The sequence below is a fragment of the Eucalyptus grandis genome, chromosome 1 (assembly GCF_016545825.1).
Source record: "Eucalyptus grandis isolate ANBG69807.140 chromosome 1, ASM1654582v1, whole genome shotgun sequence".
In the NCBI taxonomy this organism is placed as follows: domain Eukaryota; kingdom Viridiplantae; phylum Streptophyta; class Magnoliopsida; order Myrtales; family Myrtaceae; genus Eucalyptus; species Eucalyptus grandis.
The window spans coordinates 5,737,980-5,756,304 of record NC_052612.1 but is presented as its reverse complement, the minus strand read 5'-3'; the positions used below and the strand labels follow the sequence as shown (position 1 = coordinate 5,756,304).

Below are 18,325 nucleotides of genomic sequence, written 5' to 3'. Positions count from 1 at the left end.
CTTTGGAGATAGCCAAGCTCGAGGACTCAAGGCCGGCCGAGGACCAGAAGATCCTCGCCATCCTGAACCAGAACCCAAGAACCCACCTCATATCGGCGATCCAGGCAGACAAACAATCCCGAGTCCCGATCCGTTCGTCAAAATTACCAAAGGGTATTTATAACTAACGTTGAAAATGCACAAATCATTAAAAGTTGAACAGATTAATCAGTTCCTACTAGGAATTAGCGTATCTTAATCCACTTTTCAGTAGACAGATCGTTCGGTTCCTAGAAAGAGACAACAGCCATAACACTACCAGGGCAAAAGACTGAAAGAAAAGCTCATATGCTAGAGCACCTGATGTGTTGCAGGACCGAGATGAGAGATCCTGGTGCGGTCATGGGTTCTAAATCACAGGTCGAATGACTAGTGCGTCTTCGATGCTTTCCGCCTCGCCAGGAAATAAGAATCGAAACTGGATGAGCAGTCAATTATAATCAAGAAAGTATCCAAAATGGACGAATTTCAGGGAAAAAATTCCATCCCAGGTCCCGAAAACATCTCATTTAGAGTAAACAAAAATTTCAAGGGGGTCCAGCAGCAAACAGAAGAAGAAAAAACAAGAACTTCTAACTATGGACTACAGAGACCGCATGTTTGCGCCTATATCCACGACACGCACATTTGTAAGCAAAAATCGCCATCTGCATTCTTAATCAAAGAGACTGAAGCCCATATCCTGCAGCAAAGAGAATGTCCGAGTTAGGTTAAATCGAATGGCGACCAAAAGACGAAGATCTTTGGCATGAAACAAGCTCAAGAAACCAGAGAGATGAGTAATAGTGCTTACGTCGTCAGACTCTTCCTTCTCCTCGACTTTCTCCTCCTTCTTTGCCTCAGCAGCTGGGGCAGCGCCTCCAGCAGCGGCACCACCTCCTGGGGCTGCAGCAACGGCCACGGCACCACCGCCTCCAGAGGGCACAGAGGCCAGCCTTTCCCTTCCGGCAGCAATCAGCTCAGTGATGTCCTTTCCCTTGACTTCGGACAAGAGCAACTCTATTCTATCGTCATCAGCCTCAGCTCCAACTGTTAAAATCCACAAGGCAATCATTCAGCACAACGGCAAACTGTTGCTCCCCTTGAAAGGGCTATAAATCTGGAAAGATCTTAGTAACAACATTGCACACCGAAGACTCCCACATCCCATTAAACTAAATTACAGTTTGAAATTTCTTCTTTGTTCCCGATACGCCATAGTCTACTATCCCTACAGAACGATGACCAGCAGCAGAAGATTCTATCAGCAGGTCCAACATACACCCAGCAACATCGCAAAATCAAGCAATGAGCATCTTTTGCCTACACATAATTACTGTAATCCACATCCGCCACGACGGCTAAAACCATCCGAACGCGACAATCGGATACCGGAGATCTCATCATCGTGGCCTAAACTAACAAACTGATCATTTAAAGCATCTGAAAAAGCATCAAAAGCACACTACAACAGCAAATCCCAAATCCCCGGGTGCCAAAACCCTTCACAAGATACGCATCAAGTAATCCCAACCCTTCTCTCCACATGCAGAAAGATCCAAACTTGAACACACGCCGGCTAACTTCGTCCCTAAATTAATCGACCCATGAAAACTCAAAGACTGCTAAACCCTTGACCACATCTAGCGCCGTCGTCAAATGAGCGAAAGCATCGAGAGAGAGATAAAGAGAGAGAGGGAGGACCTGATCCTAGAATGTCCTTCAAGTCGTCGGCGGAGGGGCAGGTGTTGCCTCCCAAGACGGCCAGCAAATACGCGGCGACAACCTTCATCTTCGCTCCGACAGAGCTTGCGGCGGGCGCGAATGGAGATGGCGGAGGCACGCGTTTAGCTTCGGGAGCTTCTGGTTATGGCTGCCGAACAGGGAGGGAGCTCTGAAGTTTATATGGCTAGGGTTTTTGAGCCCTGGGGGAGGCCGATTCAATCCTGGCCGTTCATCGGGTCGAATGGAGTTCGTTGACATTCGGCTTCAGGCCGGGCGTATAGGGCCAGATGGGCCCAGGTCCAGCAGGCATTCTGCTTCAGGCCGTGCTTATATGGCCTGATGGGCCCAGGCCCAGGCCCAGCAGTTGTGACGGAAGGGAGCGGGAAGAGAACGTTAATACAATTACAAGTAGAAGTAAGCGGCTTCAGATTCCCTACAAGTTTCACGTAAAATTAGGAACCTACGTTTTGAAATAAGGTCTAACTAGACCCGTATTATTAACTTAACGATTGTAAATAGCCACCATTTGCTATTATACTATACTGACCATAACTTATATTGAAATACATGAAAAATATAAAAAATTAACAAAGTAAATGTCACAATCATAAGATATTATAAGATTGTGTGAAGATATAAATCAAGAAAAATATAAAAACTTGTTATAGTTTCTAAGTTATAGGTTTTAGGTTCCATCAAGAACTTGAGACCAAGTCATGAAAACAAATTTCCCAATTTTTAGAACTTAAAATGGTAGTTATGGATAGGTTCTCATCAATCTAATTCTCAAGTTCTAAATTCTATCTTGAAATCATACTTACCCTTAATTGCATAAAGGTAAGTGGTTTCAGACTTCATTCAAGTTTCATGCAAAAACATAACCTACCCATGATCAGATTCCCTAATTTTAAGAATTTCTATAATTTTTAGAATCTAGAACTTACCTTATCATAAATTCTAAAGTCGGTTTCAAGATCTACCAAATGTCTTATGTACTTAATTGAACAGTTACAATGAATAATCACTAATTCATTAATCATCACTTTTTTATACACACAAAATTATGAAAATAAAATATGTTGACACGTAAAATGAGAAAGATACAAAAACTTATTTGAGGATTTGGATTTATACATGTTAAATAGGCTCTTCAATTTTTAGAATCTAAAACTTATCTTAGAACTTGATCAGTTGGATCCGGTTCGCAGTGTTCAATTAATTCATATCCTAAAATCATGCTCTGAGTGCAAACTCGTCGAGCCGTTCGTCTCTCTGGGTTTGCCTCATGAACTCGACCGTGTACGCGCCCGCCGCCGGAGCGCCGCCGGCTCGCCACCACCCCTCGTCCCTCTTCCCTCAGATCGCGAGATGCAGGTCCATGGCCGACCTCAGGCAGGTGCACGCCCGCATGATCAAGACCGGCGAGGTCCAGGACCCGCTCGCCGCCGCCGAGATCCTCCGCTTCTGCGCGCTCTCCGGCCGCCGCGACCTCCGGTACGCGCGGGCGGTCTTCGCCCGGATGCCCCGCCCCAACTGCTTCTCTTGGAACACCATCATCAGGGCTCTCGCCGAGAGCGACGGCGACGCTCTGCAGCAGCTGGAGGCTCTGGTCCTGTTCCGGGAGATGGTCCGGGACGGCGACGTGGAGCCCAACGGGTTCACGTTCCCGTCGGTGCTGAAGGCCTGCGCGAGGCTGGGGAGGGTGGAGGAAGGGAGGCAGGTGCACGGGGTGGTTGCCAAGCGCGGTTTGGATGGGGACGAGTTCGTTCTTAGCAACCTCGTCAGAATGTACGTGCTCTGCGGTGCCATGGACGATGCCTACGTTCTGTTTGATGAGAGAATTGTTCGGAGCGGCGGCGCGGGGAAGGAGGCGAATCTCAGGAGGCAAGAGGGGGATGTGGTTTTGTGGAATGTGATAGTTGATGGGTACGTGAGAATGGGGGATTTGAAAGCTGCTCGGGACCTGTTTGATAAAATGCCTCAGAGAAGTGCGGTGTCGTGGAACGTGATGATATCTGGGTATGCGCAACATGGGCTTTTTATGGAGGCCGTCGAGATGTTCCGCGAGATGCAGATGGGGGATGTTTGTGCGAATTACGTGACATGGGTTAGTGTCCTTCCGGCAATTTCGCGCTTGGGGGCGCTGGAGCTGGGGAAATGGGTCCATTTGTATGCAGAGAAGAAAGGGATTGAGATCGACGACGTTCTTGGTTCTGCTCTGCTCGATATGTATTCGAAGTGTGGGAGTATTGAGAAGGCACTTCAAGTTTTTGAGGCGCTGCCAAAAGAGAGCCCGAAAACTTGGAATGCCATAATCGGAGGGCTTGCTATGCATGGTAGAGCAAAGGATGCTCTTGATTACTTTTCGAGAATGGAACGGTCCGGAGTAACACCGAGTGATGTTGCCTACATTGCTGTATTAACAGCTTGTAGCCACGCGGGTTTAGTAGAGGAGGGTAGATCATTATTCAACCATATGACTAATGAAGTCGGACTGGAGCCTCGGATTGAGCATTATGGTTGCATGGTCGATATGTTGGGCCGCGCCGGGCTATTGGATGAGGCCGAGGAGCTTCTACAGAACATGCCCATGGAACCGGATGATGTGATACTAAAGGCCCTGCTAGGTGCTTGTAAGATGCACGGGAATGTCGAGATGGGCGAACAAATTGCGCAACGGCTGATGAAGTTATCTCCTAACGACAGTGGATCTTACGTGGCTCTCTCCAACATGTTTGCTTCTCAAGGAAACTGGGAGGGAATGTCTGACATTAGACTGAAGATGAAGGAGATGGACATTAGGAAGGACCCCGGGTGCAGCTGGATCGAGCTCGATGGAGCGATTCACGAATTCCTAGTGGAAGACGAGGCTCATCCGAGAGCCGAAGAGATCCGCTTAATGCTGGAGGAAATCACTAGCAAGTTGAGATCATTAGGCTATAGCCCCGATACCACTCAGGTCTTGCTCAATTTCGACGAAGAACAAAAGGAGAGCACATTGCACTATCACAGCGAGAAGATCGCCGTAGCTTTCGGGCTCATCAGCACCCGCCCGGGAACTCCGATCCGGATCGCCAAGAACCTACGGATATGCGACGATTGCCATGCCGCCATGAAACTGATCTCGAGGGTCTACGAGCGCCCGATCACCGTGCGAGATAGGAAGCGGTTTCATCATTTTCAGGATGGTTTCTGCTCATGCGGGGACTTCTGGTGAAAGTGTTGCGAGATTGAAGCATAGCCATGGCCTTTCTCGACATAATTTCTGGTGCTCCGGATGATTGGACTGGACTTGTATTTGACCCAAATTGAAGCTGGAGAATATTGAGTTGGGCTTAGTTTCGTACGACCCAACATAGAAACTACAACAAAATATTGAAGTTGGAAGAGAGTCAAACAAGACATTGACATAAATTCATATCTAAATGTTTTTTTGTAAATAACGAAAGCATTTTGTGTAGGCTTATTTTGTAAGCGAAACAAACGACGATCAATTTGAAAAATATGTAATGCCAAAACTATGGGTTAATAACAAACATCAAAATAAAAAAATCAAATCAATTTAAGGATCCGTTTGTTTAGCTAAAAAAGAATGATTTTGAAAATATTTTTTCAAAAAATAATTGATTATATCTATAAAAAAAACCAGTCAATGAAAATATTTTTAACATCAACAAGTATTCATGCCTAAATAGTTTCATGGATAATAAAAATATTTTTCATGCATTCATTTTCATAGGCGATAAAAATGATTTTTTATTTAAATGTTTTGAAAATCATAGGTATTCCGTGAGATAAATGCACCCTAAATCTAATTAAATTGATAATTTTTACTTTTATAAGGGACCTTTTGAATCCAAATGTTGCGGTCGCAATTACTAAGGTTAGGAAACAAGAGTTCTTTTTGTGCCTTGGAATTTGCCGCGTGAAGTAGGTAATCAATATGCTTAATCTATGTGATGACATCATGCTGATGACATGTGACGACGTGGGATCTAAATATTGATTAATGCCCACAGTAATTTCCAATTGCATTAGAAGTAGTTAATCAACGTGACTTGCGGGGATCCAAAATTTGATTAATGTCCATAGTAATTTCCAATTGCATAACTTCAGTCCTTTTTGGTGAAGTAAGTAATCAACATATTTAATTCATATGACAACATGTGACTCACATGATACAAATGTTATAATGCGTATAACTCTAATCCTTTATGTTGAAATAAGTAATCAGCACATTTAATTTATATGACAACGTGTGACTCGTGGGATACAAAAGTTGATTAATGCGCGTAGTAATTTTCAATTGCATAACTCCAATCCTTTTTGGTGAAGTAAGTAATCAACACATTTAATTCATATGACAACATGTGACTCACGTGATACAAATATTATAATGCGTATAGTAACTCCAATCCTTTATGTTGAAGTAAGTAATCGGCACATTTAATTTATATGACAACGTGTGACTCGTGGGATACAAAGGTTGATTAATATGTGTAATAATTTCCAATTGCGTAACTCCAATCCTTTATGTGAAGTAAGTAATCAACGCATTTAATTCATATGACAACATGTGACTCAAGGGCTACAAAGATTATAATGCGTATAGTAATTTCCAATTGCATAACTCCAATCATTTATGTTGAAGTAAGTAATCAGCATATTTAATTTATATGACAACGTGGGAATACAAGGGTTGATTAATGCGCGTAGTAATTTTCAATTGCATAACTCTAATCCTTTATGGTGAAGTAAGTAATCGACACATTTAATTCATATGACAACATGTGACTCATGTGATACAAATAATATAATGCGTATAGTAATTCCCAATTGCATAACTCCAATCATTTATGCTGAAGTAAGTAAACAGCACATTTAATTTATATGACAACGTGGGAATACAAAGGTCGATTAATGCGCGTAGTAATTTCCAATTGCATAACTCCAATCCTTTATAGTGAAGTAAGTAATCAACACATTTAATTCATATGACAACATGTGACTCATGTGATACAAATATTATAATGCGTATAGTAATTTTCAATTGCATAACTCCAATCCTTTATGTTGAAGTAAGTAATCAGCACATTTAATTTATATGACAACGTGGGAATATAAAGGTTGATTAATGCACGTAGTAATTTCCAATTGCATAACTCCAATCCTTTGGGTGAAGTAAGTAATCAACACATTGAATTTATATGACAACGTGTGACTCGTGGAATACAAAGGTTGATTAATGCGCGTAGTAATTTCCGATTGCATAACTTCGATCCTTTGTGGTGAAGTAAGTAATCAACACATTTAATTTATGTAACAACGTGTGACTCATGGGATACAAATGTTGATTAATGCCCATAGTAATTTCCAATTGCATAACTCCAATCCTATATGGTGAAGTAAGTAATCAACACATTCAATTTACGTGATAACCCGTGACTCATGGGATATAAATATTAATTAATGCTCATAGCAATTTCCAATTGCATGACTCTAGTAATGTGGTTGGAGTGTGACTTCACTCACTAAATCACATCATTCAATATCGCTATTAACCTACAGTAACCCTCCATTCAATTCTTAGAAAAGATTCCTTAAACAAACCCACGTGGCTAAAACACTTAAATCTTGTGTGGATGCCTCTAGGATGCATGATCTAACCCCACCTCGTACTATGATCCTCCACATTGAGACATAAAAGGGCATGTCCATCTAAATAAGATAACATATCCATAATTAGAATTTGAAATTAGTCTTCCACAAGAAACTATAAATATTTTCATATTTTCTTAGAGCCATCTCGAAAGCATTAACTATAATATTTTCATGATTTTTTAGTGTATGCTGAATAAGAGATCGTTACGTTTGATTAGATTGCTTGTCAACTGGACACTCATATAAATAACACATCAAATTTCTTATTAGAATTGGAAAATAGTCCCTTGAAATTACGATCGTGATAAGCCTAAAGGAGCTAATTTGGAAATGACCTTTTTCTTTGATTTTCCTAAGATCATCTTAAAAGCATGAATTAGAACATTGTTATGATTGCTTGGGGTGCACGCGGAGCAAGAGGTTGTTATGTCTATTTGATTTCTCTGTCCATTACGCATTCGAAATCTCTATATTAAGGAAATAAAGAAAGAAAAAAAAAATCTCTTTTTGGAAAGTGATATCAAACTTTTTGTCAAATCAATAATTCAAAGGATAAATGGGGATGGGCAGACCAAGAAAAAAGGTGGAAAAAAGGAGACCAATCGCCTCATCTCATCTCAAATAATTCCACTCTCTCTCTCTCTCTCTCTCTCTCTCTCTCTTTGCATTTGCCCCCAAGTCTGCCCAAGTTCACTGCCAGCTCCGACCTCGGTCCATCCATATGAGGTTCGCTCAAGCCTATCAACCAAGGATATAAGTTGAGCAGTCAATTGATAGGCCTAAGCGAACCTTGTGGCTGATGACACCATCCTAAATCACAAGATGTGATATCATGAGGTCTCTCACCTTAGGATAGACCTCCTGTCCCCTTGAACCTTTCAAGGACATGTTAAGGTGCACATTTCCTAGTCATTAGAAGAAGAAAAATGAGAGGATGTGGGATGCAAAGCTTGGAACATGAACATCATCATTGTCTTTTGGATCTTCTCATGCAAATAAAGATCTACCTCAATCATGCTTGGCTACCAGCTGCTGATCGTCCATGTGCACTACACCAAAAGAAGCAAATGCCACCCAACATTGGATTATGGCAAAATGGGATTGGCCTAAAGCATAAAATTGTTCAATCAATTATAAACTTATTGTACAGATATTAATTCGATTATAAACTTTTCAATTTTACTAATTTGATTTGAAACTTTGATGCAACATTTCAATATCATTTCGATTCATTTTTATTGAAAATCATTGACGTGATAGTGTATCATGTAAAACGTTCGGCGATAACTAGACTGTTACATTAGCAATTTTTTGCAAAAAAAATCACCAAATTGGAAATTCTTGCAAATGTATAGGATTAAATTGACAAAATTGAAGAGTTTATAACTAAAATGATATCCATACAATAAATTTAGGATTGATTGGATAATTTTCCCACATAAAGTATGACTTGTTCAAGTTGAACACAGAAAAGTAAGATCTTTTTCTAATTCTATCCCCAAAGTTGGGTCTTGAACCATGATTTTCTATAGCAACTGAGCTGAAAAATTCAAGAGGAAAATGGGAATAACCAAACACATTTGAAGCTGAACTATGAATCTTGTCATATGGACTAAAGCATAGCTCCCAAGCATCACATTCAAAAGCTTGGATAGTTCAGCTAGCCGCTATGGCAGTTCACTGTCCGATTCTTCCAATTTATCTCATAATGCGATCCTCTCAATGCTAGTTGTTCTAGCCACAGTGGTCATGTGAGTTTAACCGCCATCATAGGGAAGCCAACGAGGTTGTCGATCAGATGTCGATGTCGACTGGAGGAAGCAAACCGTGTCCCTCGTAGTTATGTGACGGCGCGGCTTTTGGGGACGAGCGAAACACGAAATCTCCAAGATAACGTGGGATCCAAATGGTGATTCTATAAGAGGAGAAGGCACTTATGACCTAGAGAATTGAAGGGAACATAACTCCAATCCTTGGTGGTTGGAGCTGGAGTGTGACCTTGTGACCTCACTTCACTAGGTCACTCACTCCATTGAATGTCACTATTGACGAATGGGGAGCCCTCCATTCAATTTGCCCAAAAAGATTCTGCAAACAAGCCCACGTGGCTGCGGCTTCAACTCTTCTATAAATGCCAAGAAGAGACATGGCTTTTCAGCCCCACCTCGGACTCACAAATCTTCAATCTTGAGATATATTGGGACAATGTATATAATGTCCAAATAAGACAAACAGACCCCTAATTAGGATTGGAAATTAGACCCTCCCCCTTAAAGTAGCTAGCCCAGAATCCACCCGTGAGAGTTGCTTCTTAAGCCATAATCTTTTTTTTTTTTTTTTTTTTTTGGTATTTTATCGGTGTAGTCTTCAAAGGGCATGTGAGCAAACATTACGTCTAGTCAGATCGCGTGCTGGTCGGACACTTGTTTACCATGCATTCGTTTGAGATTTCTTCATGAGACAAGAGTCAATGTGAGGGTCCACGCGTCACGGGGCATTGTCTCAATGATATTAATAAAAAAAAAATATAGAGAGGAAGGAACTCATTATTTAAAAGTTGATTTAAAGAGGGAAAATGACATAAATGGTTTTTGAATTTTGGCTCAATACGCAATGCAATTCCTAAACTTTCAATTTATTTAATATAGTTCATGAACTTTAGTTGTTTCGATTTGTTTAACATTGTTTATGAACTTTTGATATATGTTTAAGTTAATTTATGAATATTATGAAAATCTTCAATGTAATCTTGAATTTAAATTAATGAAAAGATAATATTCAATATCTTCGTTTAGTCCAAGAACTAACTTGCATACATATCAAAAGTTCATAGACCTCATTAAATAAACTAAAAATTCATGGACCGCATCATACATTGAATCAAAAATTCATGTAGTATTTGTGTCATCATCCTACTTAAAGAAAAAAAAAAACCATTGACATTACCAAATTGAGGGTGGGAACAAATAAATGAGCTGGGGTGGGGGAAGGGAAAAGAAAAAAGAAAAAAAAAAAAAAAAGAAAAAGGTACGTCCCAATTTTGCTCTCATACCTCATCTCATCTCATCTTAAATAATTCCTCTCTCTCTCTCTAGCTTCTCTCTCTTGCTTTGCACTTCGCCCACGTGGCCGCACGCGAGCTTCACTTCCAGCTCGGACAGGGCGGATAGCGAAGTCGCACGTGAACAAAAGCAACGCGACATTACCCGAAAAAGAAAGGAGAAACCTAATTAATAATAAATAAAACCGGAAAATAGATAACATAAAAAAAAAATAAAAATAAAAATAAAAATAAATAAATAAAAGAGAGAGAGAGACAGAGAGAATCAAAAGCACAAGGCACGAACATCGCTCCATTCTCTCCTCCCCGCAGCAGCAGCAGCAGCAGCAGCAGCAGCAGCCAAACACAGATTTTCCCCACTTCCACTTTCTCTCTCTAGAAGCAAGAGTGAGAAAGTAGAGAGAGAAAGTAGAGAAGAAGAAGAAGCTGGAGCGCCTGCATAACCGCCACCGCCATTTCTGCCGCCGCGGAATGCGAGATTCTCCGGCGATTCCGCGCCGCCGCACGCCGTCGCTTCAGTAGAGCGGAGGGAGCGAGGCGGCGGCGGAGGCAGCGGAGGAGGAGGAGGAGGATGGCGTCGACGAGCAAGGCCGGGAGTTCGCAGCCTCCGGCGGCGGGGGCGGGGGCGGGGGCGGGGCGGGGACGCACCCGGCGACGGACTCCGTGAGCAAGGCCATTGCGCAGTACACGCAGGACGCGCGGCTCCACGCGGTGTTCGAGCAGTCCGGCGAGTCCGGCCGGTCCTTCGACTACTCGCAGTCGGTCCGGACCACCACGCAGTCCGTCCCCGAGCAGCAGATCACCGCCTACCTGTCGAAGATCCAGCGGGGGGGCCACATACAGCCCTTCGGCTGCATGATTGCCGCCGACGAGTCGACGTTCCGGATCCTCGCCTACAGCGAGAACGCGCGGGACATGCTGGGGCTCACCCCGCAGTCCGTGCCGAGCCTCGAGAAGCCCGAGGTGCTCGGGATTGGGACCGACGTCCGTACGCTCTTCACCCCCTCCAGCGGTGCTCTGCTCGAGAAGGCCTTCGGCGCGCGGGAGATTATGCTGCTGAATCCCCTCTGGATTCACTCCAAGAATTCCGGGAAGGCGTTCTACGCGATTCTGCACAGGATTGATGTGGGCATTGTGATCGATTTGGAGCCCACCAGGACAGAGGACCCTGCCCTGTCCATTGCTGGGGCCGTGCAGTCGCAGAAGTTGGCGGTGAGGGCGATTTCGCACCTGCAGTCGCTTCCGGGCGGGGATATTAAGCTGTTGTGCGACACCGTGGTCGAGAGCGTGAGGGAACTTACTGGGTACGATAGGGTTATGGTGTACAAGTTTCATGAAGATGAGCATGGGGAGGTTGTGTCTGAGAGCAAGAGGGCGGACTTGGAGCCATATATTGGCTTGCACTATCCTGCCACTGATATTCCGCAAGCATCGAGGTTCTTGTTTAAGCAGAACCGAGTTAGGATGATTGCGGACTGCCATGCTATGCCGGTTCATGTCGTACAGGACGAGAGTCTGATGCAACCTCTGTGCTTGGTTGGGTCGACACTCCGTGCCCCTCATGGTTGTCATGCGCAGTACATGGCTAACATGGGCTCCATTGCATCGTTAGCTATGGCTGTCATTATAAATGGCAATGATGAAGAAGCCGTTGGAGGTCGAAACTCGATGAGGCTATGGGGTCTGGTGGTTTGTCATCACACGTCGGCCAGGTGCATCCCTTTTCCACTTCGATATGCCTGTGAGTTCTTGATGCAGGCCTTTGGACTTCAATTAAACATGGAATTGCAGTTGGCATCTCAATTGTCTGAAAAGCATGTTTTGAGGACCCAAACCTTGTTGTGTGACATGCTTCTTCGGGATTCCCCTACTGGAATTGTCACTCAGAGTCCTAGTATCATGGACCTGGTGAAATGCGATGGTGCGGCACTCTTTTATCAAGGAAAGTACTACCCACTTGGTGTGACGCCGACGGAAGCCCAGATAAAGGATATCGTGGAGTGGTTATTAGCATTTCATGGAGACTCAACTGGTTTGAGCACGGACAGTTTGGCTGATGCCGGATACCCTGGGGCAGCCTCACTTGGGGATGCAGTATGTGGGATGGCTGTTGCTTATATCACTAAGAGGGATTTTCTGTTCTGGTTTCGGTCCCATACAGCAAAAGAGATAAAATGGGGTGGTGCTAAACATCATCCCGAGGATAAAGATGATGGGCAGAGGATGCACCCGCGTTCTTCTTTTAAGGCATTTTTGGAAGTGGTCAAGAGCCGGAGTTTGCCATGGGAGAATGCAGAGATGGACGCAATTCACTCTTTGCAGCTCATTTTGCGTGACTCGTTTAGAGATGCTGAGCGCAGTAACTCCAAGGCTGTCGTCAATGCTCCAGAAGTGGATCTCGAGTTGCAAGGCGTGGATGAATTAAGCTCGGTTGCAAGGGAGATGGTTCGTTTGATAGAAACTGCAACTGCTCCTATATTTGCTGTGGATGTTGATGGTTGCATAAATGGGTGGAATGGAAAGATGGCAGAATTAACGGGGCTCTCGGTTGAAGAAGCGATGGGGAAGTCCTTGCTTCACGATCTTGTTTTTAAGGAATCGAAAGAGATTGTTGACAAACTTTTGCAACATGCCCTACAAGGTAAGCCTTTTCACAATTTGATGCCAGTTGTAATGTTCGTAGGAGATGTTCTGCATGACATGATGGAGCATCTAGGTGAAGTTCATTACTTGTTTGATAAAGGATGATAACTGTCCACCCACATAGTAGATACATCCCTTGAATGGGAAGACATTTTTCCTATATCTTGGTTAGGAGTTGACTATGTCTTGACCTGGATTGAGCCTAGCTACTCCTGAAAATTTACCAGTGGTAGCTGATCCATATTTTTTTACGAGCACCTAATGAGAGCTTCAATTTGAATCAAGACATCATGTCTTGCACAACAACATACTCGACAATCACGTCAACTTGTTTGCTTCAAGCATGTAGTGGAACTTACTCCTGGAATATCTTTTTGGCCGTCACTTACTCCTTGAAATTAGCAAGCGTGATGTACATCTCGTCTATATATTTATTCATGCAATCTTCTCTTGAAACTATGTAGGGAATGTATAAAAATATCTCTAAAGTCTAAACCATCAAAATTTGCTAGAGGTTTCAGCAAAAATCTCACTAGCAGTAACTTCTAGCCTATAGCATTTCAAACGGATTCCAACTCCCTAGATGCTGTCATCCTGATTGTTTACATATCACCTGGGGATGCTGTTGCCATGATTGATTGTGGTTCAAGATGAGTCAAACATTGCCTTATAAATGTGCAAATTCTTTTCATCACCAATTGCTACTTAATATCTCATATATCGCTTGAATAAGTCATCTTGCATTCGTCGTCGTCATGAATAGCAAATAGTATACTGAAATCCCCCTAGATGATGCGTGTCATTTTGTCACTGTACAGAATATGAACATGAGGTCTTAGCATGATATTATAGAAAGGCGGAATTCACATGGTTAGCAACAATTCCAATGCTTGTAATTTATGATTCTTCTTGACACAGACACGACACTACCTTAAGTATGCTTAGAACCCATTACTTTTCATCTCCAAGAGTAAGGGTATCACAGAATCTTGGCTCTAAAATCTTGTTACAACTGGGAACTGTGTGACTGCAACATTCCTATCAGCAACATGCTATTTAAGACTGTAGTTTGACCTGAAATAAAATCTCATGTCATTCTTGGGATTCCAAAAATACTTTGGGGCCTCACCAACTAATCACCACAGAATATCGTTGGTGTATAGCCCCAACGACAACCGTTTGGTAGATTTCACTCACATCTCTATTTTTAAGTTAACTTTGACTGGCAAGAAAATGGGTAATTTTCTTGGGCCAATCGTGCTGTAATATTGAGTATTTCATCGAATTGTGGGGGCATTACTTGTGCAGGTGAAGAGGATAAAAATGTAGAGATAAAGTTGAAAACGTTCGGGGCGGAACACCACAAGAAGGCTATTTTTGTGGTGGTTAATGCTTGCTCTAGCAAGGATTATATGAACAACATAGTTGGAGTTTGCTTTGTTGGTCAAGATATTACTGGTCAGAAAATAGTAATGGACAAATTTATACACATCCAAGGTGATTACAAGGCTATCGTTCATAGTCCCAATCCTTTGATCCCTCCAATATTTGCTTGCGATGATAATACTTGCTGCTCTGAATGGAACACTGCCGTGGAAAACCTCACTGGTTGGACACGTGGTGAGATTATGGGAAAGATGCTTGTTGGGGAGGTCTTTGGCAGTTGCTGTCGGCTCAAAGGTCCAGATGCATTGACGAAATTCATGATCGTTTTGCATAATGCAATTGGAGGTCAGGATGCAGACAAGTTTCCTTTCTCTTTCTTTGACCGACATGGTAAATATGTGCAAGCGCTCTTGACTGCTAATAAGAGGGTCAGCATGGATGGGAAGGTAATTGGAGCCTTCTGCTTTTTGCAAATTGCAAGTCCTGAGCTGCAACAAGCTCTGAAAGTTCAGAGGCAGCAGGACAAGAAATGTTTTTCAAGAATGAAAGAGTTGGCTTATATGTGTCAAGAAATAAGAAATCCTCTGAGTGGCATACGTTTTACTCACTCACTCTTGGAGGCCACAGGCTTGACTGAGGATCAAAAGCAGTTTCTGGAGACTAGTGCTGCTTGTGAGAAGCAGATGATGAGGATAATAAATGATGCTGATCTGCGAAGCATTGAAGATGGGTGAGTTTGTTTGACCATTTTGAATAAATCATTGAGGTTTTGGTCTTTCCTAAGAGAAGCTAATGCATGAAGATATTTGCTTTGAATTACTCCTGCTTTTTGTCTGTGGACATGTACCTTTTGTCTTATACTTGGAAGGTTTGGAATGTAAATTTTGTTTATGAATGTTGTTTGAACAGGACCGGTTTTAGAATCTAAACTGGAAATGGTTGCTGAGTTTTTATAAAATACCACAGCTTTATTGATGAGACGAACTTTGGCCGTGTACTGTTATTCATCTGTGTAACCTTTGAAATAAAATGAAAAAAGTAATGTTTTGAAAAATTTTGACTGCTTTCTTCTTCCTTTTTTGACCTAGCTCTAAGCTAAGCCCTCATGCTACTGACTCAATGCGGCTCGCTTATTTAAGATGACCTATTCACTTAATTCCTAATTCCCATTATGACTTGGAGTACAAACCAAGTATGATGAATCTTTACACTCCCTCTTATTGTTATTTAGTCAGTTTCGTGTGTCGATAGATGTGTTTTAAAAATATTTTGGTCTCATTGGTTTGGCTGCTTTGAAGCATTCTGAACAAATAGTCGTTTAACAGTCTTATCTTTTTTCATCGACATGAAGAAAATTAACTTTAGAGTAACATTGTTTGCTGCATCTGAACTGCTGTGGCAAAGGGAATCTTAGTTTCTCATCTATTGGCTCAGCACAATTCTGCTATTGGTGAAAACGTGGTCTAATCAATTCTTTTCTTCTAATTAGTTCATTGGAGCTTGAGAAGGCTGAATTCTTTCTTGGAAGTGTTATGAATGCTGTGGTTAGCCAAGTAATGATATTGCTGAGAGAACGGGGTTTGCAATTGATTCGTGATATTCCAGATGAAATCAAAACTCTGGCTGTCTGTGGTGATCAGCTGAGAATTCAACAAGTATTGGCTGATTTCTTGTTAAATATGGTGAGACATGCTCCATCTCCTGAGGGTTGGGTGGAGATTCACGTGCGTCCAAGTCTGAAGCAAACTGATGGAGGACTAACTCTTGTGCACAACGAATTTAGGTATTCTTTTTTATAGGTTTTTATCTGTTTTGAGTATGTTCTGTGGATAATGCATTGTCTAATTCTGAAATGGTTTCCTGATACGGCTTTCTTTCCAAAATTCGTCTCTGTTAACTCTTCAGTGTTCTTGAGGGTTAATTAGCTCCAGAAACTTAATGGTTATCAGATTTGATGCATGATTTAGATACTAGAATGATGAATTGCTGTTATCATGGATTGTCAGTGTGGGATACTGACAATTTTTAAGGTTCTGTTTCTCTCAATCAATGTGTGTTTATCAAATGACTATCCAGTGTCTTTGGTGATCATCACCAGATGTGGAGATTGAAACTCTGTCTTGTTTTGAACAAATTTGTTTTGACCACTACGAGCTTGCTTGAGGCGATTTGTGACCTTTCTGGTTTTGAAAAGTATTGTACTTTGCTGTGTATTCTATTTTTAGACTTCTACAAACTTCTATCGTACAGGGAGGCAAGCTGGGCAGTGAAGTCATGGGAAATAAATTGTAAATTTGTTTGTTTACTTGATAGATAAATAAATTTGCTGCTCATTTATCTTCTTTCACTCAGTTATATTGAATTATGGCATAGTCAGCATTAGGGGAAAAACATATTCTTTGAGATATATGCTCTGTTGGATAGCTTTATACTTATCTACGTGGTATTCCTTGACAGACACCAGATATTAAAGAACTCTTGTCTATGTCCTGTCTTGGATGTAATCTGGGGAAATGATGGCCTATCTTATTATAGGGGGACTAATAGAAGCTTCTCAATCTCTTCAAACCTTTCAGTGTAGTTGCCCTATAATGAAAGTGAATGCTGATTTTCTTAATAGTTTTCTCAATAGTGGTAATTATGTGAATCCTGCAATATCACCGTGCATGCCTCTTTGGCTGATTGAGAATGCACTGATCGGTCCCTATATTCGTATACCTCATGAGCAAATTAGCCTCGGTAAACAAATAGTTGCATATGTCTATTTAAAATTTAGCAGCATTCAACAGTGCATACGGAAAAAAGCTGTGTGGACTTCTTGTACCTTAACCTACTGATTGGATCTTGTGGCATATATGATGAATGTGAATCTAATTATATCATTTTTGTTCCCTTTATGAAGGATCGTGTGTCCTGGTGAAGGTCTACCTCCTGAGCTGGTTCAAGACATGTTCCATAGCAGTCGTTGGATGACCGAGGAAGGTTTGGGGCTGAGCATGTGCAGGAAGATTTTGAGGCTTATGAGTGGTGAAGTGCAATATATTAGAGAGTCAGAAAGATGTTATTTCATCATAACTCTTGAACTTCCCATGCCTCAGAGATCAAAGGATATTGACTAGCTTTCTGGATCTCAAAATCACATTTTAATTGCCTCTCAACTTCAACCAGTCCCTCTTGGATGGACCGAACATGGAACTGAATTCTGCAAATGGGTACTCGATCAGTCAACTTCCATGACTGAATTTGGGAGATATCACTTCTTAAGGTCCCCAACTTTAATCTCAACTTCTCAAGAGTTGGAAGATGATCTTTTAGCCTGAGATGTAACCTCAGATCTCTTCAGACCTCCTACCCTAATGCAACAACTGTATGCTGCGCCTTTGAGACCAAGAATTGCTACCTGATTGCTATGTAATCAAGGCTGCCATTTGGAAAAGCTGTCTCCCATGTAGATTTGTGATTGAAGTGCGTCATATGGACAAATTGAGTTGCAACGTGCTCCCACTGTAAGCATGTGTCGTAGATACATATTGTCTATACGGTGTTACAGAGTCAACAATGATGGTAACGGTATCTCCTTCTCAGGGTTACTCTCTAAGTTTTAGTACGTAATATACCATGTAATAAAGCCAACAGTCTGGCTTTTAGGAAAGAGGAGGTCTCGGGCGAGACAATCTGATCCACAGATGGTTCCTCTTTGCTTGGTGAGGAATTAATACGAAGGTCATGTCTTTGAAGTTAACTAATTGCCATCATGCTTCCTGCTTGAAATTTTTTTGGTACTTTATCCATAAATGATGCATGTGAAAGGGCTTGCACAGGGTGATAAAA

General features: G+C 42.0%; 3 protein-coding genes across 3 annotated transcripts; 2 read left to right on the top strand and 1 right to left on the bottom strand.

The window, feature by feature from the left end:
- Positions 1-445: 445 nt before the first annotated feature.
- On the bottom strand, positions 446-1,915 carry LOC104452151 (60S acidic ribosomal protein P2A). The gene is made up of 3 exons (XM_010066695.2): positions 1,723-1,915; positions 833-1,068; positions 446-721 (listed from the first exon to the last, which is right to left on the bottom strand). The coding sequence occupies exons 1-3, from the start codon at positions 1,808-1,810 to the stop codon at positions 695-697; spliced, it is 351 nt and encodes a 116-aa protein (XP_010064997.1). The 5' UTR covers positions 1,811-1,915; the 3' UTR covers positions 446-694.
- A 1,043-nt stretch (positions 1,916-2,958) lies between these two features.
- Positions 2,959-5,252, top strand: LOC104452255 (pentatricopeptide repeat-containing protein At5g48910). Its single transcript, XM_010066778.3, has one exon. The coding sequence runs from the start codon at positions 3,029-3,031 to the stop codon at positions 4,958-4,960; it is 1,932 nt and encodes a 643-aa protein (XP_010065080.2). The 5' UTR covers positions 2,959-3,028; the 3' UTR covers positions 4,961-5,252.
- Positions 5,253-10,748: 5,496 nt separating this feature from the next.
- Positions 10,749-18,240, top strand: LOC104452358 (phytochrome B). Its single transcript, XM_010066853.3, has 4 exons — positions 10,749-13,106; positions 14,417-15,224; positions 15,984-16,277; positions 17,397-18,240. The coding sequence occupies exons 1-4, from the start codon at positions 11,321-11,323 to the stop codon at positions 17,611-17,613; spliced, it is 3,105 nt and encodes a 1,034-aa protein (XP_010065155.2). The 5' UTR covers positions 10,749-11,320; the 3' UTR covers positions 17,614-18,240.
- Positions 18,241-18,325: the final 85 nt, after the last annotated feature.

Coding starts and splice junctions, on each gene's coding strand:
- LOC104452151 (XM_010066695.2), bottom strand. CDS start 1,810: ATGAAGGTTGTCGCCGCGTATTTGCTGGCCGTCTTGGGAGGCAACACC. Junction 1,069..1,722: donor GAAGGACATTCTAGGATCAG/GTCCTCCCTCTC, acceptor GGATTTTAACAG/TTGGAGCTGAGGCTGATGAC. Junction 722..832: donor AGAAGGAAGAGTCTGACGAC/GTAAGCACTATT, acceptor TCTTTGCTGCAG/GATATGGGCTTCAGTCTCTT.
- LOC104452255 (XM_010066778.3), top strand. CDS start 3,029: ATGAACTCGACCGTGTACGCGCCCGCCGCCGGAGCGCCGCCGGCTCGC.
- LOC104452358 (XM_010066853.3), top strand. CDS start 11,321: ATGATTGCCGCCGACGAGTCGACGTTCCGGATCCTCGCCTACAGCGAG. Junction 13,107..14,416: donor TTTGCAACATGCCCTACAAG/GTAAGCCTTTTC, acceptor TTACTTGTGCAG/GTGAAGAGGATAAAAATGTA. Junction 16,278..17,396: donor CTTGTGCACAACGAATTTAG/GTATTCTTTTTT, acceptor CCCTTTATGAAG/GATCGTGTGTCCTGGTGAAG.